General features: G+C 38.5%; 1 protein-coding gene across 1 annotated transcript in view; it reads left to right on the top strand.

Annotated features, from left to right (window-relative positions):
• Positions 1–24,860, top strand: part of LOC139725722 (diacylglycerol lipase-alpha-like) — a 116,563-nt gene that overhangs the window by 49,865 nt on the left and 41,838 nt on the right. The window contains exons 3-5 of the mRNA XM_071636806.1: positions 14,253–14,354; positions 17,817–17,979; positions 22,885–22,969. Of these exons, the coding sequence (XP_071492907.1) occupies positions 14,253–14,354; positions 17,817–17,979; positions 22,885–22,969 (350 nt within the window). The remainder of the gene's footprint in view (positions 1–14,252; positions 14,355–17,816; positions 17,980–22,884; positions 22,970–24,860) is intronic.

The raw sequence follows: 24,860 nt of genomic DNA, 5'->3' as shown, positions 1-24,860 counted from the left end.
GTGACGAGGCATTAAACTGCACATTACTTGAATATGAGACCGTTCTGAAGCAAATAATTTTCACACAACAATAGATATATAATGTACTCTTAAATGAATCCCACGAGAATTGGAACAATCATCCCTCAGCATTCCCACTGATTCCCACTGATCAGTTACTAGCCATCCCCTTTAAAGTAAGGAGAACAGTTTGAGGGTGACATCAAATTAGGTAGCTTAAATTATGGCCGTGTGTGGGTATGCAGGTAAGGGAATACATAGATCCCATCTCCTCCCACAAAATGAGGCAACTGTAAAATATAATTTAGGGCATTACTGAAAGCATATACTGCTTGTGGCGGCTGCTGTTTGGATCATGGTCTGTAGAAACCCTGTATGTAAAGAAACCACAACTGGGAAGAGATGATCAAAATGCTAACATGTTGTGAGCTAGCAGGCTTCTTGCTGTGGTGGTGAAGCCAAAAAAGAGTGCATGTTAAATGATGCAGGAGTGATCAAGGCCATCCGTACAACACATGCATCATCTGTCACATTTAGAACATGGGTGTACTGAGTGGTGATCGGTTTCCATTTGGTTGACTCGATGTCGACGCCATGCATACATCGTCTCGTTGGCGAGGCCAGTCGAATCACCTCTGATGCACTTTCAGGTTTGCTCCAGCTTAGGCTCATACATGAACTTTCACTACTTAGAGAAACAGAGTCACTTTGAGAGTAGAAGGACTTAAAACTGTCGTTACCATGTGCAATGCTAAAACATCTTAACTCCATAGAGCAAAGTTACAAAGAAGTGAAGATATATTTTGAATTCGGTTCTGGTTTTTGCACTTGCCAGGTTGCCTGGGATATAATATACCGTGTGTCATTTTTACTGCTCACCAATAGTAGTAGTTCAGAATGCGAGACAAAAAGTACATTGTATTAGTGTGCTCTACACAATTTTAGCTACTCTCATTTCACTCTTGTTCGTAAAGGCTATAAGGTAGTACTGGTGACCCAAGTCTTTTGTGGTTTTCTGCGGGTGATAATGTCAATTCAATTCCACAGAGATGGTACAATGTATTCTTCAGCAGTTTCATGAAGATTTGAACTGTATCTTAGGCTTTAGAGCTCAGCTCTTATGAGTATAGGATGTATGTGTATGTATCAGGGTGGTCGTTAACAATTTTAGCATGTTGCAAGCTCTGAATGTGAGAACATTGCAGAAATCATATGTGCACAGAGTGCAAATCAGGAGCATGTAGCATGAGATAAGTCACAATTTATTTCCTGTTATTGTATTTACATTCAGTGCTCTATCTTAAATGTTTTGAGCATAAATTTCTAAGCAGTTTGATGTTTGTCAAGTTTTGCCCATGTTTTTCACATGCTTGAATTCATTTTGTTTTATTTTGGTTTAAACCATGGACACAGACCATAGTTTTGTATGGGTCCCCAAGTGTCACATGGCCAATTTTGTTACGAAATCAGTCATTTCGTCGACGAAATGATCATTATGAAAATTTCTTTGACGAAATGGCCATTTTTGTCGACGAAATGACTGATTGCGTAACGAAGTAGGCCATGCGACACTTGGCGACCCATACAAAACTACGGTCTTTGTCCATTGTTTAAACCATGGACAAGATTGTACCACCTTTGTGAATTCGGGCCCCTGTGTTTATGTCTGTGTGTGTATGTTGAAATGCGTGGTGGTTTATCTGCAGCTGATATGAACCCACTGTAGGGATGGCAGTGAGTGTAGAGCTATCATAGTATAAAGGCTTCTGTGCATCACCTACCATGCATGTACTGTGAGAGTGCTGTGGCTTCTCCCAGGGGATGCTAAATCAATAATCATCATCCCCTCACTTCGGTTAGAGGTGTTTATCATCATCATCGTCATCATCATCATCATCATCATCATCATCATCATCATCATCATCATCATCCTGTGGTACGGTATGACGACAGCTTGCTCCCTCAAGATTGATAGTGGTGCTTGATTAGGTTGTGATTGTTTATGTCAATTTTAATTCAGACCTACAGTGTATATACTGAGTGTGCTATGTAGTCTTTATATTCACATCTCACAGCCACTTTCATCTTCACACATTCAGCAAGCTAAATGTCACTCATCATAGATTTGTGAAAGTTGTTTTTACTTTTAAGAAAAAATACCGCATGTAGGCTTTTTTGTGCCTAATTTTTTTCTCAGTCATAAACTGTGTTCTCTTCAGATACTCCATAACTCTGCTAGTTAGATTTCAAAGAAGACTGGGGGGGGGGGGGTGAAGTTCACTTGGCTTTTAAGGCACAAATCAGATTTAAGAAATTGAGAAGTTTCTCCATGGCAACAGAGCATCGTGTAATGATTTTTATAATGCTAACAATAACAGTATATACTCATTTGTGTGTTCACCGGGCAACATGTCTGTCACTTTTATACTGCTAGTGTGTGAGAGTCATAATCTTACAATTAATACATCATATGCAAAGTTAATCTAAGAAGTTCCTCACCAGTGGAAAAATGAGCAAAGAAAGTGGGATTCACTATGTTACCATCTGGTTACATTGTAAAAGGAGATTTATATCGTCTTTAAGAAACAGTTATTAAATCACAGACATTCCAATGGTCAGAACAACCTTGGTTTTAGTCTAACTTTGCTTTCATTTTAATTTTTTGTTGAGCCCACCGGAGGTGTGGGGAGACTAAGGGATCGCCTGCGGCGTCTGTCCGTCCGTCGTCCGTCTGTCCGTCCGTCGTCTGTCTGTAACGCTACAAAAACTTGAATAACTCTCTACTGAGGATTTCAATTTCAATCAAACTTGGAGGGAAGAGTGGTTATACAAAGTTACACATTTTAGCAAACATGAAGGGCACCTCAAGGTCAAAGGTTACAGGCAGAGGTCAATGAACTTTAGGGCCCAATGTTAAGTTTTTAAGGCGCGTTTCGTTTATGGCTCGTAACTTTTGATGTATCTGTCTGTTTGTGACCAAACTTAGGTGGTAGATGTCCCTTGGGAAGTTGAAGGTTACCACAGGGTCAAAGGTCACAGACAGGGGTCAACAAACTTTTAGGGCCCAATGTTAAGTTTTTCTGGCGTGTTTTGATTATGGCTCGTAACTTTTGATCCCTTTGTCCGTTTGTGACCAAACTTGGATGGTAGATGTCCCTTGGGGAGGTGAAGGTCATCACAAGGTCAAAGGTCACAGACAGGGGTCAACAAACTTTTAGGGCCCAATGTTAAGTTTTTAGGGCACGTTTCGATTGTGGCTCAAAACTTTTGATCCCTATGTCCGTTTGTGACCAAACTTGGATGGTAAATGTCCCTTGTGGAGTTGAAGGTCACCACAAAGTCAAAGGTCATAGGCAGGTCAATGAACTTCTGGGAGTTAGAAAAATATCAATTTCTTGTACGCGAATGGGCGAGACACTATTTGGCACTTGCCTTGTTTCATTCCACCATCTCCATTTGGAACGATTTCATCTGTGTGTGGTAGATTTGCCAGTAAAGGTATCCTACCGTTTATGGTGGTGATCAGTAACTACCAAGCACACGTAAAGTTTGAATCAGTCAATGTTTGACAGACCTGTGCATGTTACTTATTCATCAGAGAGTTAAACTACAAGGTTGTCCAATCAATCAGTGGAACAGAGCAGTCAAAACCAATCTGTGATAATTCTTGGATGATGCCAAAAGCAAAGCACCAGAAGTCATTTCATCTCATTTTCATCTTCATTCTCTGATGTTTTGAAAAGAAATTTGTTTCTAGATTCTTATTTAACCCCAGCGTCTATCATATTCAAAACATTGTTGGCAAATGAGTCCTGACCAAACCTTCAGTTTCATTTGCTGCTCGTGGCAAGTACTGAGATTGATTTTGAAAGGGTTCTTTTCAGCAAACACAATTACTGAAAAGTGATTATTAAACATTTCGATAGGAGATTTTGTTGTAGTTGTTGTTGGGGGGGGGGGAGCAAAAATTTCGAAAATACTTTTCTATGATACAATTTTTGTGCAAAGGTTTCTACAAAAGCTGTCAGTGCTTGGCATCATGAGCTCGCAAAGATGACAAAATATGATGGCTTTGCTCCTTTATGCCTGTTCTTTGGCTTGACATGTTCTTTGTTAATTTTTCGTGTAGTTTTGTTTATAAAAAAAGAAATTGTTATTTTACATTAATGTGATTAAAGTGAGTTTCAAGAAATGTGTGTATACAAAGAAGTTTCTTTTTTCTTCAGCTGACACTAGTTTTTATATTCAGTGAGAATACATCCTTCATATTAAAGTAGAGAACTCCTCTTTTACTGGATGGAGATGACTGTTGAATCCCTAGGATTGGTTTGATTACATGGCTAATCCAGTGAGCTTATTGAACGCTGCAAGCATGGGATCTTGGGAATGGGAAGGAGTGATGCAGCTGTTCTCAAAGATTCTTGTTAAATCTCTGGAGAGAAGGAGTGAACGAGAAGGATGGAGGCTGCATCCTTCTTGAGAGGAATCCCTAGATGAGAGATGGTTTCCATGGAGATGAGCTGAGGTTGGTAGGGAGGTGATGTCGACATGCTGTGTAGTATTGCATGTGAGGATGCCAGTCATGTCATGATGCCGAAAGGGACGTGTGTTCATGTTCGCTCATGTGTACAGCCTTCATGGGGGACTGAGCCCATCTGTAATGAGCACCAAGAATGACACACAGTGGCGTGGTGATCTAAGAAGGCGGATGAAGTTGGCCAAGCGTGATAAACAATGCTGCTGTGCGTGCACAGAAAGGGGAAGTGATGCAGCTGGATGGAAGATCCCGTGGATGGGAGGAGGATGGGTAAAGGTTACATCCCCCCAGAGGGGGAAGCCCCTGGATGAGAGGTAGTTGCCATGACGAGCTGAAGACAAACAGGAGGTAATGTTGACTCAGACTTCTTGCGCTCACAGCATGCGGCAGGCAACGGGCTGTCGGAGATGTCAGGATGCTGCTGTGAGGGAGTGCATCTTTCATACTCTCTCATGCATCCAACACCTCATTTTGCTGTGCAGATGACAACTCTAGGATGAAGGCTAGATAAAGGAAAGCAGACGCTCATGTGCAGAAACCAAACGAGCTGCTCTTATAGCACAGTGGCTGCAAGTCATTTGGCCTAATTTGGTGTGACATGGTTTACAACAGAAGCAAGTCACAGACAGTGATATCATGAATTAATTAGCAAGCATCAAGGCAATTGCAGTAGCATTGCATTACTACTATATCACCTCAGTTTATACGAAGTCAGTACCAGAGAATGATTCAATACCGTAAATTGCCATTTCTTTTTGCCATAGAATATTGCTTTCCTGTGTATTGTTTTGCCCTTTAAAAAAAAAAAAATGTATATAATATATATATACACTCGGCAAAAAAAAAGTAAGTTCCCCCCTAACATTATTGGATATATCTCAAAAAGTACTTTATGGATTTTCATTATTCAAAAGGGAATGGATAGGGAATTTCATTACTCATAACATGAATGGCATATCATTGCCACCAGATATCATTATTGGTGTAAAAAAATGCATTTTATGTCAAAATGCATGGGAAAAAAAGTTGCACTTCAGGCTATAGGAAGCATATTGTATACATTTCCTATGTAAGTTAGCAAATGACCTTTTTAGATTGTGTAATTCTCGGGAATTTCTTCGGGTACAATGTGCTTCCCTATTAAACAGATGTTATGCATACTTTTTAAACAATAGCCTTTTCAATATGAAAATGTTGGTAGAAGCCATGTGATTTGTAATTCCAATTTGGGTTGATCACTTTAATGTGCCTATGGCCATTTTGCATCATGCGCTCAAGTTGTAGATCAGTTTTTGTTGAGGGAAATGGCAACGGACCTATGGAGTGGCCTGCAAGATCCCCTGACTGTAATCCAGTGGAGAATCTTTGGGATATCATTAAGCAGAAAGCGAGCAAGAAGGTGAAAGATGACACTTCACTGCAATAATTTCAGCACATTTTGCAGAGAGCATGCAACATTGAGCAGTGCCAAGTACAAACTTTAGTTAACAGTATGAGGAAGAGATGCTGGCTGGTCATTGAAGCAGATGGTGGACATATCAATTATCAAATACTTCAATGTATGCTCATGAAAAGAAAGAGATAGAGAAATATGCAATAAACCATGCTTAAATGTTCAGAATCATGAGTGATTGTTTGATTATTTGTGTAAAAATCATTGCTAATCACTAAAGTGCAACTTTTGTTTCCATGCATTTTGACATAAAATGCATTTTGCACACCAATAATGATATCTGGTGGCAATGATTTGCCACTTTTGTTATGAGTAATAGAATTCCTTATCCATTTCCGTTTGAATTATGAAAATCGGTAAAATACTTTTTGAGATATATCCAGAAATGCTAGGGGGGAACTTTCTTTTTTTGTTGAGTGTATTAAATATATATATATATATATATTAACAAACTTTTAACAAATTATTAACAAACATTTTCAGGAAAAGTAAAAATGTCTGTAATGTCACTGCAGGTGGTTAACTTCATGTATGGCACCAGAGGCTAATCATTCACAGTTGAGTTTAAATAAAACTTCACAAGTAACACATGTGACCTTTTGTGTGTATTCTACAGCGTTATTGTGGTATTTGCCCAATTCTTAGAAGCAATGAATTTATAGAGTCAGTGCAGTCTAAAGAAACATCTGCACGTTTACGTGTTTTAAATTTCTGGACCCAGTAAAAGGCAGCTTCATTAAAGGGGCATTCCAGACGATTTTCATAATTTCACATCATGAAGTACATAAATCAACAGCTCCATGTATAGATTCGTGGTATTTATTGTGGTCCATGAGCAGAGAAACCAATAAATTGAAAATCTTAAACAAATTACACTGAACAGTGTTGATGACATCAGAGCCTCATATATTTCATAAATGTAGCAGTGTAATTCCATTACAATACCACTTGCTCAACAAGTTCACCTGTGAAAAATCTATGCATGCCTTCTTCTTTTGTTCTGCTTCCTTGAGCTCCAACTCATGCATTCTTATCATGCTTATGGTGAGGCTGGCATGTCATCATCCTTGTTCATTGCAATTTGTTATAAATTTTGAAAACATTCTCATTCCTTATCCCAGTCACTATAGATTCTGAAACTCTGTACTTAGTTTAACTGATTTATAGCTGTTCAAATGTAAAAGTCTGAAAATCATCCGGATGTCCCCTTTAAGTGAATGACAGTCATCTTATATGTTGCAGATGAAATACACTCCACATGAAGTGATCATCCACGAGTACGGAAGCTAGAATGGACGATGGCGTCATCGTCATTCATCTAACTTCCCGCGGTAGTAATCGATGTCGAGATGTCCAAGACAACGTGCATGACTAGAGAGATGGTCGAGTGTAAAACAAATAGTCATTAAGGGGGTAATTGGTGACTCGCGAGGAAGCGCACGTACGTGAGCTCAACTCTCGAGGAGTCGTGTTCTTTTTGAGAGCGGTGGCTTGCGAGCAAAAAATCTGTTTGTCCCGCTTGGCCGTACACATATCTGTCAATTTCTCTCGACAAGTCCCCTGGTGTCATCAGGAGTGGAGGATGCTGGAAAATAACTGAAGATTAGTCAAGTCGATTTGTCCGCAATTCTCTCTGGATAGATTGACGTGAGTAATTGCAATCCTGACCCGCAAATAGAATTGATTTAAAGAGAAAATTAAAGTTTATGAGTTGCAGCTGGATAGAAGTATGAAAGAAATTGTATTCCAGGCATGGCAAACTAAGAATTGATCAAAGGATTAACTGCCGAAATTTGTATTCTCATTAATTTGAATTTGCATGTATGATTGTATTTCATGAGCATTAGATGAACTTTGTGTATGCAAATGGTCATTCCTTTTAGCTTGCTTATTACGGAGGTATTCAATGAATGTCATGATAGAACTACAAAGAAAAAAAACAAAATTGCCTTTCAAATCATGAGAAAATGAATCAGATAATGGATAGATCCATCAATTTTAAGACACTAGCACTCTCGTGCCAATGCATAACTACAATAGGCAATTTTTGACACCTCCACTGAAATATATCCCCCCCCCAAAAAAAAAAAAATATAGACAAGGGAAAAAGTTGTCAAAGATAGAGAGATATCATTTTTCAAAGCATTTTAGGGGATGTGTTGATTAGTATAGTGTAGAGATGAAAAAGCTCATTTTACCTTATTTCTGCATTTTCTGCAAAAACCAGAACACAAATACAACAGTAAAATGACATACAAATTGATGTGAATAAACCATTGTAAAGCAACGATGATCTGAAGTTGCCATTTGTAATCTTATGGGTCTGATTCTAAGATGCATCTAGACAAGTTTATGTTAATATTTGAGGTAGTAAGCAGTATGTCTATCTAATACATGCAACTTCTTGATATTTGCAAAATATGCTCTGTTATACCAATTTTACATAATTGCTGTAAAGAACTGCATTTTTTTTAAGGGATATCATGGCCAAACAGATGCATAATTCTTGCATTCATCTGGAGATTGAATTAAACCAAATCAGAACCATTGATATCATCTTTTTCTCACTTTAAGACATAGAACTTACATATATTTCATGTGCATGGTGCAGCTACTGCAGATACACCATATGACTCAGGCTATAACTATGATTTTTTTTTCTTAATAGGCGCAACTATCTTTCATTGAGATGAAATGTCAGATTCATGACAGGCACAATGGGTAATGGAGCTTCGGTGGTACAGACTTACTTTCACTCACCAACCACTTCTGCGGTGCAAATACTGTAGTGTGTCTGTGAACACCTATCTCTACAGATCTCTGCGCTTCTGGCAGGAAACGGATGTTGGGAAGTTGGGGGGAGATTGGGATACGCGAAGCCAGATCCGCATCACAGGAATCGCTCGGGGGGGGGGGGGGGGGGGGGGGGGGGGGGGGGGGAGGGGGGGGGGGGGGAAGCGGGTCGAATGGAATTAATGGCCAACATTGCCATGATGTTTGGCAAGTAGTAGAGAGCATTTTGATTAGATCAGACTGCAGCAACTGTAGGCTGACATCTAGACTGTTTGTACATTGTATAATATTATGCAGCTGTATGCTAGCACATGAAGCAATTATGGAGAAGGGAAGGGGTACCTGTACATTCAAAGTACAGTATGTTGTGAGTATTCATAATAGGGAACAGTTTAGAATACATCAGTAATTTGAAGGAAAAAAATGTTACATCCTCTCTTTTAATTCCCATTCTTTCAGAATAAATCTGAAAACAGGCACTGACACAAAGTAAAAAACTGTGACGTAATAGTCTTCTCAATTGCCTCTAAGTGTAGCTGTTGATCGTACTCATCAGTTCAGAAATTTGTTCTTTGAATTATCAGAAATTATTTTGTTGATCTTCTTCTCCCACATGCAAGGTGTGGCAACTGGTGCTACAAATTACAGTATTTCAGCCGTGAAACAACTTATTCCTGGTATTCTTTTCTAATGGTCTGTTACTCATAGCTGTGGTGCCTTACAAAGTGATGGATGGGTTTGATTAATGCCCACATTGTATGTTAGGGTGCAAGAAAGGGAATCACTGAGATCCAATCCGCAGACAATGGCAGCGTTACCAGCTCAAGTTGACCCTGATTAAAGGATGAAAGTCAAGATAGAGAGTACCTTCATTTTTCATTTAACCCATTTTGTGCTCAGACACTTGAAGCTGTAGATTGCCATGCCCCTTTTGTCAGCATTCAGATAATCCTGACAAAGTTGTCCAAATTGTAAGTTTACTCATTGTGGCTTAATCCATGAGGAGGCCATGGTTAACACACACACACACACAAAAAAAAAAAAAGATTTGAAAGGTGGATTAGGTCATCTCTATTCATTGCAATTAGTTTCCACACATCTGTGCCAATTGGTGAAGAAAGCACCCCAGTGGATGTTCCAATTTGTAAACAAAGCACTATATAAGGGTTAACGATAATGCCAGTCACAGTTACTTTTAATGAATTGAGATGAGGTGATTATATCATTATCAGTAATCACTGTGCAAATCTCCCCAGGGCTTTTCACATTGAAAAAGACAGATCACTCTGTTCAAGTAATTTAGTGACTGTAACTCCACCTCATCATTGCTAATCCATTACAACAGAAAATATGATTTCTTGTGAAGGATATAATGTTGTACATTTTAATTCGCATAAAGCGAATGTAGCAAAGATTTATGTGCAAGTGGGATGAAGACGTGCACAGTATGTACGAGGCAGTGACATAATTCCATAATCTAGGATAATTCTAGGACATGTGTGATAGTGATTAAAGTGACTGTTTTGTAGGAAAAATGATTTTCAGCAACTTCATAACCAGGTCTGATTACTTTTACACTATGAGAGGGCCAGTCACCTTGCCAGTGAATAGCAATGAAGGGAACATCAGCACATTTTGGTTAAAGTTACTCGAAATGATAGCCGAAAAGCCAGCCATAACGCTGTCAAAAAATTGCAGATTGAATTGTGATTTTTTTTTTCCAGTCTGTGAATAAAGGTTGCTTTGACAGCATTACCAATGAGAATACATTCAGTAGAAAATATACAATATTTGTCAATTGGAGGTCCCTCACATTTGTATGTTTAGGAGATAATTCCCACATAATGGCAATGCCGTAATAATCATTTCAATTTTTTTCAGCAACAGGTTATTGTGTACTATAAGTTTTCAGTTTGCGTGTCCTGGTAGCCCAAGCATTGTGAAATGTAACTTGAATAAAGTACATCCCATAGCCTGCAATGGAGACTAAGTCCCTGGGGCATGCTCAACCTGAGTGAAGTTACACATTAATTTGCTTTGCTGATGATCCCAATAGAGTGTCGCTGGTAATTGAGATGTGCTCTACAGATTGGTCTGGGCAGCGGCGAGATGGATTAGTCTTGTCTCCTAGCCCCCTTTTCATCATCCACCAGGTTTTCCCCTGTCACAGGTATAATGCACTCATTTCATATCTCACTGGCCTGCTGCTGGTATTGTACTCGATTGTAAATCTAACAAAGAGAGCGTTTATGAATATAGTGCAGCAGAGAATGAGAAGTACCTGTTTTAGGGAAGTCATTTTGCAGGACTCATTTAATGCTGTCTACTGTAGATAGCATTACATGAAAATTTTTCGTCTGTGAATGAATATGTGAGACCAAATATCACAGTTTGTTTATAGATTTAAGTTCTTTGCCACTAATATCCTTTACAGTATTGACAAGACTGATTTGTTTGATGAATGTTATTATTATTTTTTTTTTTGATCAAAGCTCAACCATGGATACAAATCCACTGGGGTTCATGTACAGGATGTAGTATATCCTCAGCTTTGTGGGGCACAAAGATGAGTTGAAAAAAAAAAAGATCAGTCTTCTGAGTACAAGTGATTAAAAGTACATTTTGTGCTCAACTTTCTTGAGGCAGAAGAGATGACAGTTGGAGTCAGTTGTGATATCAGTTTGTTTGCATGATTGATTTTTCAATTCAAGTATCTTATTCATAATCATTGATGTACCCAATGTATAAAAAAGCCAGGGTGTTTTCATAATGTATATCATGTACTCACAAAATATGCTCTACTTGACCTTCTATATTTTTGCCCTTCCAAAAAACACAAACAAATAAACAAACAAATGCAAAACAACACAAAACAGAACCGTGACAAAAGAAAACTGGAAACCCATAATCCAACTATATAAATAGTCATTCACTAGATATTTGCTCAATTAATTTAAGTCAGTGAGAGATCTGGAGAATCTGATGCATCATATTCAGTCTTGTCATGCACCTACATGTATAATAAAAAGAAATATTAAATTTCATTTGATTAATTCTGGTTGAGATGTTGTTTTGTACATGTAGAGCCAGCTAATCACTGTAAATGTGATAATGTTAAATGAAAGCAAGGCCATAATCATCACGCTTGGGTTTTAAACCAACACTGGCATTAGTATCATAGAGTGTGGGGTCTGGCAGAAAGGTAGAGTGAAGGTAAACATATTGATGAATTAGAGTCTGCTTGTAGCATTAGATTTTAGCTTAGAGAGCTTTTTAAAGGGGTCCTGTGTTACCAACTTATGCATTCCTATTATGCAATAATTGATTTATCACAATGATCCAATTTAACCAAATATTCACTGTTTTCGTTGTTACATGAATATACTGTATATGTATTATAATTAGTGGAAAGAAAGAACCAACCTCATTGGCTCTACCTATTAACCCATTGATGACTTGTCCAGAGTATTCTTGGGCAGGTGTTTATGGGGAATGCATGTTATAGCAAAATTAGCTCATTCTCAATGGGTTAAAGGGATGGTATAGTATTGGTTGAGATGAGGAATCAACTCACAACTTTTTGCAAGATACTTAGAAACCACTTAATAATGAAATGTAAAAGAGCATACAATTTTAAGAGTAATTCAAAGTTTACTTGATGAAAATTGGTTTTAAAATGGCTGAGATATCCAAAAACAAAGTAAAACAAAGCAATCCTAATAAAAGGTGGGTCCCACCTTTTATTAGAATCACTTCATTTTGGATACCTCAGCCATTTCAAAATTGATTTTCATCAAATTAATAAACATTTAATTCCTCTTAGAATTGTATGATCTTTAATATTTCGTATAAGTGGTTTCTAATTACGTTACAAAATCTTAAAACCTAAATCCTCATCTCAACTAAAACTTTAACATCCCTTTAAAGGGATTGTATAGTTTTGGTTGAGACCTAATTTCAGGTTTCTAACATTTTTGGTGAGATAAGGAGAAACCTCTTATGAAATATGAAAGAGCATGTAAATCTATGAGGAATTCAACATTTATTTGATGAAAATTAGTTTTGAAATGGCTGAGATATCCAAAAAAGAGCGATTCTAATAAAGTGTGGGACCCACACTTTATTAGGATCACTTTGTTTTACTTTGTTTTTGGATGTTTCAGTCATTCCAAACCCGATTTTCATCAAATAAACTTTGAATTCCTCTTAAAATGGTATGCTCTGTACTATATCATAAGTGTTTTCTTGGTATCTCGCATAAAGTCAAAAGCCCAATTCTCATCTCCACCAATACTGTGCTATCCCTTTAACATAATGGTGTTGAATCATCGATGTATCTGATCATAGTTCGTTTGATACAGGATATGCCTCAGGATTGTGATCAATATCAATCTTTAAACAACTGTAACTTATTATGCTACCCACATCGAGTTCAACTTGACTCTACAAAAGAAATTTTAGACTGTTTACAAGTATCTTACTTGCAATATTGCTCCTGTGCATAAAGCATGCTATTCTGTGCTTAGGGTAAGTGGAACTAGAAGGTAGTGCATGTAGAGTGGTTTGTTTGGGGGGGGGGGGGGGGGGGCACTGCTGGTATCCTGAATTTCACCGGTTCAGCTGGCCGGCGATATTCCATTTCCCTTACAAAGTGGGTACAGGAGATGGGTATATATTTCAGCTTTTACATGTATCATGCGCATTAACGATTCGCAGGGAGAATAATGCATTGTAGTTGAGGATTTGACATGGCGTATAGAGAGCATGTACTACCAGCCCTTTGAATATATTTCCATGTTGTCTTTAAAGCGAGAGAACTGCGTGCCCAGTGCCTTATATCAGTGAGAGTGTATTCAATTATCATTGGGATGATGTGGGATGATGTGAGTTGTGATGGTCATACATGTTTAGATTATCAGAGTAATTTGCAGAATGCAGTCATGGGGGCTGTTTGGGTTTGTTTTGTTTTGTTTTGTTTTGTTTTGTTTTTTGTCCTTCATGATATGGGTAGGAAATAAAGCATTTCTTTCAGGTAGTATTATTCAACTGCTTCAGTTAAAGGTAAAATCGTGTTTCCTAGTAAAAAATATCCAAGGCATCTTTTGCGGGTTTGAATGACAACATTTCGAAAAATTATCAAGTTTTTTTCCTACTGAATATATCTTGTCTATTACTTCAGATAGCAGTTTTCTCTTTCAACACAGGAAATTCCTGGTATAATGAAGTCCTTGGGACCAGCAGTTTTCTTTCGCTGTATGGAAATTTCATTATAAACAGCAGAGTATATAAAGATGTATCGATGATAATTTTTGGACCCTTTTGTCGTAACAAAAATTTTGTTATTACTGTGTTTGTTATAATAGGAATGCACTGTAGTATGATCCTGTATGAAGTCAATACCTCTGTTCTTTAATCACCCATTTAGTATAATATTCCTCTGTATTCTGCTTCTCTTCCATCCACTTCCAGTGCTATACATCCTCAGTCTACTGTGGTCCATGATAAGTATACACTGGCTGGTCGGATCCTACACGGACTGCACTCTTCATTACATCAAGCAAACAGTACTAGGTAAGGTTACCCACAAAATGATGCACAGCCGTGCACGCAGAAGGTCATGAAAATACATGTATGAGGAAAACTGGTGCCACAGCCACAGCATTTCAACAGTTACCCTTTAAAAAAGAAAACAACAAAAATCAGTCTTATTTCTAATTCCGGAGAGGTAAATGAACTACTGTATGAAGCTGGGAGTATTCATCTCGCTTATTAGTCCATCAGATTCGTAGTTCAAGGACAAGTCCACCTTCATATACATAAGGATTGAGAGAATGCAGCAATATTAGTAGAACACATCAGTGAAAGTTTGAGGAAAATTGGACAATCCGTTCAAAAGTTACGAATATTTTAAGTATCTGCGCAGTCACTGCTGGAAGAGAAGACTACTACAGTGTATGACGTCATATGCGTACAACTATATAAGGAAAATAAAAAGAGAATTTCACAAAACTTTACTTTTTGAATAAAGTGCACATTTCTTCGACTTGCTACTGACGTATGTTAAGGGTTATATTATTCCCCCTGCCTTCTGAAAGAGAGAAGTCGAGTGTTTTTTTGTTATGCGAGAAAAACAGAAATATCTTGAATTTTCTTTATTCTTTCTTTATATCGTTGTACTCATGTAACATCACAAGCTATAGTAGTCTTTTCATCCAGCCCTGACTGAGCGGAAACTTCAAAAAGTCATAACTTTTGAACGGATTGTCCGATTTTGCTCAAACTCTCACCGATGTGTTCTACTAATATTGCTGCATTCACTCAACCCACATGTCTGTGAAGGTGAACTTGTCCTTTCAGTACATTGAATTTAATGGTGCCAGGTGATGAAACATTCATGTGAAATATTCCTTGGGTATGACTAATTTTTGCCTGCGATGACATCATCACCTAATTTTCATAGCATTTGTGATCAGCCTCACCATTTAAAGTGATACATGTGGTATTCAAAAATTCTAAAAATGTGTCCCCTATATATTTTCTTCCAACCAATATTCCGGTGGTGTTTGGGTTTTCTTTTTATTCAATTCACAAAAATAAGCTAATGTGTGGAACATTTCTTCATTCACTCCATTTGTTTGGGATGGGTTTTAAATCATACCCCTTCAGCACCTCCCACCTCCGCACAGTGCCTTGGCGAGTCATAATCACATTAGGGGAACCAATGACGCTACAAAAACTGAAGAGAAAGTGGCAACTAATGGGAGATGTGAACGCCTAATGAGATCCCTAATGGCCTCTGAATTTGTGAGGGAATCACTCTTTATTTTTTGGTCATTAAATATCAGAACGCACCGATGTTATGCAGGACATCGGCATTGATGGTTGGTAATCAAATCAAGTCGAGATGCGAGCCCGAAAATGAGGACAAAAGTGATGTACGAGATTACGGATGATTCGATTTGGGATTAAAGAGACGTGCCTCGGTAACTTGAGGGGGAAAAAAAACTGTCCTGATGAGCAAAAGAGAGCAAAAAATTTTTAAATTGGACATGTACATTGTATTATTTCACAGCGTACCACATTCTGGTAGGTTGGAAAGGGAGCTAGATTTATGTTGACACATCAGATTTCTTCTACAGGTCATGATGCAGAAAATTTAGATTGCATTGTTAGTAACAGCCCCGGTTTGGTAACGGGCAAAAGCGTAACTTTTAGTTTCAACGCTGCATAATGATGAGAGCATTGTTTGATAGCATTGCAATATTATTTTGTTTAATTATGCTACATTGATGTATACAGGTATTGGCACTCTTGTCTCCATACACCAATGTATATAATATGAAAGTGAAGCAGGTGATATTCAAAGATTTATCCAAGTGCTGTTGTGCCTGTCCATTTATCATGTTAAAGGCATTTGCTCTTTAAAAATGCATTTCCTTCAAGAAATGAAATATGATCATTTATAACTGCATGCAGTCACTTGTGCCATGGCGAGGAGACAAGATGTAAGTTTTATCCTCCTTCAAGAAGCAGAGTAAGCAATTGCTCGCATTTGAGACGAAGGACATTGCATTTGTGCCGGTGCTGGAGACAATACTTCGTCATGTTGTTAATTTTGTTCATAGTCGGTCAACGTAAACAGAAAACCAAACCTGAAAAGATGATGCTGTCCCCCTGTTCAGACGCAGGCCAGTTTATACCAAAATTCAATAAAGAAACGACATATAAAGAATCATCGTATAGCCGACAGACCGTTAAGATGCTGATCTCGACCGTTCTGGAAAACGTCGCATAGATGTGCAATTTCTCAACGCTTGTGCTGTTATGGTCATGAGTGACAGGTATAGGGTCACCTTTTGTACGCGCTCCCATTAAGCCCCGCCCAGTTATACCATTCTATGGTCGCCATATGTTCATACACACTGTGGACACGATAGAATGCTGATTCGTTATCGAGTTCTAGTTCGAAACGATGCTCTGGTCGTCGTTTCACTATAAGTTGTTTTGTTATACGTCGTTTCGTTAGTCAGCGTTCAGACATATAAATTCATCGTATAGCTTTACTGTTTTGGCATAGCTATATCGTTCTAGTATAAAATTTTTGCGTCTGAACACCCTGATGATGCTGTAGATGGTATACAAGTGGAATGTTTATGGCAGGCATAGAGTCAGTGTAATCTGATGATACCTGTTGTGGCTCTGGCAAATTGAAGTGTCCCGGAGAGAGGTGGAAGATGGAAGCACTCGGAGAGGAGTGTGGTAGCCGCATCTTCTCTGGTGTCCCAATGGCATCATAAAAGGTCCCATTCACACTCACAGGAATTATCATGTTTTTTAACCGTCAAATCTATTTGCTGCCGTTCACATGTGGCCAAGAAAAATTCATGTGCTTAGAAAATCTGATTACTGTAAAACTCGATATATTTGCAGCATGAAAATTTCGCGAATTGCAGCCGATGGTCTTTCTTACAGCATTAAATTTTTTGCGAATTGCAACTGGCATCCAATGCATGTTGTGTAGGCAAGAATTTTCGCGTGCATTTTAATTTCGCGAATGTCGGCCCTCGCGAAATTCGTGAAATTAAAATGCACGCGAACATTCCCCGTTTTACAGTATTCCCTAAATGATCGCCAACAAAGCTCCATCTGGGGCACCCGCACATTGGGCTTAGTGGCATTATGAGATTGAAATAAGTGATTCTTTTTATGCTTGTGTGCTTGCTTTGCACACACTGAGTGAGGCAAATTATCACAATGAGTTTGGAGAAAGAAATCTATAAAATGTGGACAGATTTTTGCGTCATCGGGATGTAAAAAAACAATTGTTAAAGCTTGTTTTCTGGTGTATGTGAATGGGCCTGCAATGAGAGATATGTATAGGTAAAGGCAAAGTGTAAACCTAGATACACAGTGCTAAGGTCCCTCATTGTACCCGTATACAGATATGGTGACAGGTCCGACTGCAACATCTCCCACATTTTCGACATTTCTCAACTTTTTGTGTTTCCTTGGATACGTTTTCCCATCGCACAGGTCTCATCATATTCCACTTCGTAGTATTCCTCACCCTCTGCGTCTTGCTGTTCTGCGTGTGGGACGGGGCGGGCCGGAGCTTCGTCAAGTTGAAGAAGACTGAGAAGGAGCGGAACATCAAGAGAACGGCCAGTAGAGTGGAGCGCAATCAACAAAGAGAATTGTGAGTTAAAGGGCTTTTCACACCCCCAATGGTAGTTGGTGGGTACCACTATGCTTACCCTAGTACCCAATAAACTCCATACCACACCTCCAGTTGTGTATCTACCTGTTATTTTTCTCTTTGGAGCCAGAAGGGGGTTTTAATAAGAAAGAATGGGGTCATTGTTAGTTCACTGCCATGTGGCAGTGGTTCTGTGATGCAAAGTTATAACTTTCTGTCGTGGGGTGCACACCTGAAATCTAGTTGAAGCAGAGGCCTAATTACATGGGGGGGGGGGGATCATGTCAACAAATGTGCTGCCCATCCAAGCCCAAACACTTCAGAAATGGACCCTAAGTGCTGTATTATTGCACATCAAATTTGTGCACCCCTTAGTGGTGTCACACCTGTAAAACATACAGTACCCCAAATTGTCTCACCAGGGGCATCTTATACCCTAAATGGCATATGTCTTTGTGGTACCAAGTACAATACCATAAAATGGCATTTGGAATAAATGTCAGATTTGATATTGTATTCAATTCACAACACTCCATACATGTGTGAGTGAGTGTCGAAAACCTGTTTTATGAAATTGCATCTCTGACTAAATGGTGATAGAAAGAAAAAAAAAAAGCACTCCTTTTCTAGGGGTTAATATTGACACCACCATTTGTCTAAAGGCAGACCATTTCTGGTGCTTTTTTAGGACTCAGATGTGCAGTAAGTCATGGAGAGCGACCCCCTCTTCCTATACCTTCTTATTGCCCTGTCTGTCCTGCTTGGGCTAGCACTGTTGATTTTTGTCACTGCAAACACCAGCAACATCATTTCCGTGCCGGAATAAATGGAATCTATTCCACAGAACGCTAAATTCTTCCAGGAGCTTGCAGAAGGGTGGTAGGCAAGATGTCAACCTGTGGGAGAGAAGATGGTGCACATGAACAATGTGTACCACAGTAACATTCATACGGGTGATAGTGTGTCGTGACAATAGAAATCCTTGAGCCCAACAAGTGCAGTAGCTGGGAAATGTACCTTGTAAGAAAGTAGTTTTCATCTGTGTTAATTATTACCTGGTAACACTGGCACATGGCTTGGCAAACACTTAAATCTTTTATAGATCACTTATGTTTTTATATAAGCATTTGTCATTGTGAGATATCATTTTCCTTGGGCTTAATTGGCTCTTGTGTGCCAAGTCAACAACAATAGATTAGGAAGCATGTACTCAGCAAGGCAGAGTAAGTATTATAAAATTGCCCTTGGAGCAATAGCCGTACGTTTGGAAACATTCACGGAGCGAGGTTTTGCTTTCGGTTGTAAAAAGCTAATAGGAAGGTGCAATGACCAAGCACTATAACTTGTGGTTTTCAGCAGACTATCAAATGCCAATGTCATTGTGGTGTCCAAAGTAGAGCCAACTCCTTCGCTGGTCATTTGCAGTAATCGCTCTTGAGAGATCAACAAAGACAAACGAGCGATGCTTCAATGCCCATGTGTTGTCTGTAGTTTTAACATGTGCACAGACAGAGTGTTATTGAAGGAGAGGGGATGGGTTTCTTTGTGATGGCGGTACCGGCCTTTAGTACAGCGAACTGCTGACAGTCTACTTTCTCATTACACATTGGACAGCAGTTATGAAAAAGATCAGATGCTAATCTGTGTTATCATGCTCAAGTGAGCTTCAATTCTTTCTTCTTCTTTTTTAGAGGTCGTAAAATGTTGAATATGCAGTAGATTACTTACTAGTAGCCTTTAACTGGGTCCCAGTTATGCATTATAAACATGCTGCGGATTGATCAGTAAATGAGAAAATCATGTACCATCAAAGAATTTCCTTCTTTTTTCTCTTGTATTTGCATTTGTCGTAATCTTAGTGTGAGAATACACAATCATGGCATTATAATGAAATCTGTCACCATTCCATTCACTGTCATTTATTTTGTAATCTCCTGTAAGGGCTATCCACCTCCCGTAGACTAGTACACAGTGAAGATGCATCCATTGTGATTCATGCTGAACCATGGGTTACACATACATGTACCACGGTTGAGCCAGTCACATTGTCCCTGAATATCTATTTTTCTTACTTTTTTGATGGAAGATTTTGCAATTATTCCTCCAAAGGTGTGCACCAGATTATTGAATTTCAATTTTGAAACAGTGAAAGCTCCCTCATGCGCAAGGGGAATACCCCTTCCCAACCCCCAACCCCCCCCCCCAAAAAAAAAAAAAAAATACCTGCATACAGCCATTATTTACTCTCTACTTCTGAATGCACCATATAACTGGCAAGTATAGAACTAAATTGAAGGAATGGAAAAGAAGTAATAGGACTTTCACTTCTCCAAAGAAACATCAGTGATTTGCCACCCTGCAGGTGAAACAATGCATTTGTGTTACAGGAGGCAATATTTTCACAAGTTGATCATTTTATGACCTTTGTTCAACTCACAAAATTCACAGGAGTTAAACAACACGATATATGTACTCCATTTACAGTAACAGTAGCCTTTTGATACCTTTCAACTGTGCAAATATATATAGGCTTTCCTAATCTCCAAAATTTCATCCACAGATAGTAATCAATATCAAAATGCAGCAATGACTGGATTTCATCTCCTCTCGTGTCCTGTAAAACCAGGCTGAAAGCTGTATGTGTACAGCATTGAATAGATATGGCATAAAACTTTCAGCTCCTGTGTATGATTTGCAAGGACAGTATAAATATATATCAGTCTCCTTGTACATACTTGAAATGCCAGGGAATGCTTAAGTGCACCCTAGTTTACGAGAGAAAATGATCTACTAAATCTGTTATTTTTTATTGTTAAAGAAACAGGACAAAGTTTTATATCTCATATATTTATATGGTCATATATCTACGAGTTGTATTTAACAGTGATATCATAATATCTGTAAAAAAAAAAAGGAAAAAAAAGAAATGCAGTTTTGATTGCAAAGTGTATGTGCGTGTGATTGTGTTTTGTCTTTATAAAGATGGCACCCTTCATAGATAATGTTTGTTCATGTATCATGCCTTTCACTGGATAGCATGCAGTGACACAAAACAAAAACAAAAACAAAAAATGAATGAAACAGACATCCACATACACAAGCAGACAATATAATGTTACTGACTGAAAGGCCCAATCTTCATTTCTGAATATCTGGACAATATGTTGTCTATTTCTGTATGTGGATGTGTGTTCTATTAATTTGTTTGTTTTGGATTGTTCTTTTCTCTCATTGCATGCTATCCAGTGAAGGTATGATATAGAATCAAGCATGGACTATCTTAATGTGATAAAGATCTATCCTTCTATCATATAAAGCTATTTTTACTCAGTTACATTCTCTAAGCAGTAGGAGGTCAGCTCCATAGCAGGCCCCATGGTGGTCTGTGTTGACTGACGGGGGTAGTTTACACGGGTGTCCTGCTGAGCTGTAGCCCCAGTAGCATTTACTCTGCCGAGCAATTAGTGTGCACGATTCCCCTTGTTTGATTTTCTGTCGTTTGGTCCATTCTGGTGGTCATCAGTGTCCACCTGAATGGTCAGTATACTGTGCAGGGATGAAGGGGGTTTTAGAGCAGAGTTGACCATGCGTGGAAAGCTCAGCTGTCCATTGCTCGGATCTTTGAATACAAATTTGTCTCTGCACAGTTAAAGACCCGGTAGCGTAAGGGTGCCTTGGGGTGGAAAGGGTGACCCGGATCGGATATAGTCGAGAATCCCAACGAATTGTATATACAGTGAAGCGTTATCACTGATCTATGTGTAAGTATACACACAGCCAAAGAATCTGGACTGGAGTTGGCCATTACCAATGAAGTGTGTATTTCAATCCATGCATTCGCTGTCTAGTGGTAGTCGTGGTTCTTGAATGTATGGAATATGAAAGAGCATACAATGTTATGAGGAATTCAAAGTTTTTTAGATAAAAACTGTTTTTGAAATGGCTGAGATATCCAAAAACAACGAAGTACCGCCAAAAGGTGAGACCCCCTTCTTATTAGGGCCACTTTGTTTTAGCTTTGGTTTTGAATATCTAAGCCATTTCAAAACTGATGTTCATCAAATAAACTTTGAATTCCTCTTAGAATTATATGCTCTTTAATATTTCATAAGTGGTTTCTCATTACATCATGAAAAGTTAATATCTGTATCCCCATCACAACCAAAGCAATACCATCCCATTAAACAGTTTAATAGTGCTTGGGTGTGTGAATTTTCCCAGATAGCTCACTGCTTGCTTGAAGGGACAGAAGAAGCAAAGTGGGCTAGAAATCACACAGGAGCCTGAAATGATTGCACATGAAGTCTTCATCCACAAGCAAAATCTTTGCTCATTTCTCATTCCAAGTAAAGAAAAGACAGCAAACAACAACAAGACACAACAGCGCAAAACTTTAACCTGTTGAGGACGGTTTGACTTTGCCACAACACGCATTTCCCATAGACGTTTGCCCGAGTATACTCGGTACTCGTCCTCAACGGGTTAAGAAAAGAACAGAACAAATTGCACCCTGTACATTGAATTAATGAGGCAAGTTTATTGTAGAAAACATTGACATGATTGCCTTGTTGTTGCTAAGTTTGATCCTTCTGTGTCTCTGTGTCTGTCTAGCTGCATCTTCTATCTTCTCCAATCATCTCATTTTTCTTTTCTTTTCTTGGATTTGCTCAGTCTCGCAATTTTGTTACAACCATCTTGCCTTATTCTTTGTTTCAGACGTTCAGACTTGGAAAATATCTTCCCGGGGGAAATTGTTCCCTTCATATTGCTGGTTGGTTGCTTTCTCCATTCGTCGTCGTCGTCGTCGTCGTCGTCGTCGTTGTTGTTGTGTGTACACATTAAAGCTGTGTATAGTATTTATGCTGTCTCATTTTTTGCTGTTTCATTCTATTTTGTATTCTGCAGAAGAACACGTGCCAAGTATGAACAGAACTGGGACAAGCGACTCAGATTTTGGTTCTGTTGTACTTCATCAGGTGAAATCCAAGAAGTAAGAGCCAGATAATTTTTATCCAATCGTCCCACTCTGACGAAAGCTGCCGTAAGACGTCATGCCCCATAAGATTTGAGCGTAGAGCCCGAAATTCAAGGAGATTACTTTATCGCAAGCAAGGAGTGTCAATTTTGTATGAGATTTATGGGATATTCTTCCTAGTCCGTCCCTGTCAAAAAATGGTATGTGGAATTTTTCTTCCAGTCAGGAGCTGTTAGCCATAATTTGACTGTGAGTAACTGAAGATATTGCAGTGAATATGGCTTTTGGATGGAGTAGGAAAAATGAAAGGATTTGTGTGTGTGTGTGTGTGTGTCCTTACAGACATGAAATTCCACAATGCAGTGGATTGAAATTTGCACTGCCAGCATTTTCTACCCAGACACATTCCTTTACAAAAATAATCACTGATCATCCTTCATCTCAGATTACATGGGGAATATTTTTTTATATCTGTTTGCTATTGAGCCTTTCAAATTACATTAGATTGTTAAGGTTTCAAATAGAAAAAAAGAGTAAAATCCAGGGACATGAATAGACCTCGTGGTTTTGTGTATTTTTTACCTTCTCTTTTTCATTAGGGGGAGCGGAGAGAAATACATTTTTTCTTGTGTAGATGCAAGACACACATTGATGTTATAGCATCCTTACTTTTTAGAACAATAATCACTGTGGAGTGTTTGGCAATATTGAGCTATGCAGGGATCAAGCTTGAAGTAGACCGCCAGGCTTAGGAAGAGTTTTTTTTTTTTTACCTGTTTTTGCCATGAAAGTATATGCCACTGATACATCTGTAGTGTGGCTATGATTTTTGTGGATGAGAATCCAGGAAATTATGATGTTTATTAAATTAATGAAATATATAGATTTTGTAAACGACTTTCGTCAGATTGTATGTATCTGTGATATACGGACATTCACTGCTTATTGCTTGTAGATAGTGGGTCTGCTGTATTGAAAATAGTAAAGCAGCGGCTGCACACACACACTCACATGCAGTCGGTATAGACGAGCTATGTTATCATGCATGCCCACACAGTGGTTGTGCCTGGGATCGTGCAGGGGCCAGCAATAAATCGGTCTTTGTTATATCAATTGCATGGAGTGATGTATCGTAACAGATGGTCAACCTTTGAAGAAAAAAAAAAGGAGAAAAAAAAATGCACAAGTATTGTCCTTTTGTATAGTCAGTAGGAATTTTTTAAAGATGAAATAGCTTTGATGTATGTATATACTTATTAGTGGTGCATTTGTCATGCAGCAAAAAAAACAAAGTCCTTGCCTGGTAGTGCCCTTTAAAATGTCTGGCTACCAGCCATTAAGTATGAGGTAGCATGTGGGAGGGGCAGTTTGCTGTAATCACCAGTCAACATTCTAACAGGAAAAAACATGCTTTCATATCTATTATCTTCCATCTTGAAGAGCCAGTTTAAAAGTACACACAGAAAAGAGGGTATACCTGTATGCATCTTTTGAAAAGGTTCTTGCACTATCACTATGATTTTGTCTGCTTCAACTAAATGATTAATTTCTGTAATGTTGTGGTAATTCTGTGAGAGTTCAATGACTTCATGTCATGCTTTGATAGATTGTAGATGGAAGGCTTCCAATTGCGTTGATTGGTTGATATCGTTTCCAAATGCTAAGGACATTTATTCATGTGCTTGATGGACATATGATGATAAGATGAGGCTTCATCTCCAAACCTCAAAATGAAAGGCAATCAACACTTCGTAGCATCAACATTTCAATCCACAAGAAATTGTCCTTACTGAAATAGAAATGTCTTTGGCTCTCTTTCTAGGTCATTTTTTTTTTCTATCAGTAGTCTCTTGTTATTAATTTGAATTATATTAAATTGAATCCATTCATTCATTCATTCATTCAT

The sequence above is a fragment of the Diadema antillarum genome, unplaced genomic scaffold (assembly GCF_040938485.1).
Source record: "Diadema antillarum isolate AM-2024a unplaced genomic scaffold, OU_Dant_1.0 seq00000057_RagTag, whole genome shotgun sequence".
Taxonomy (NCBI): Eukaryota; Metazoa; Echinodermata; class Echinoidea; order Diadematoida; family Diadematidae; genus Diadema; species Diadema antillarum.
Note: the sequence above shows the minus strand (reverse complement) of the source record. Positions and strands in the feature narration are given on the sequence as shown.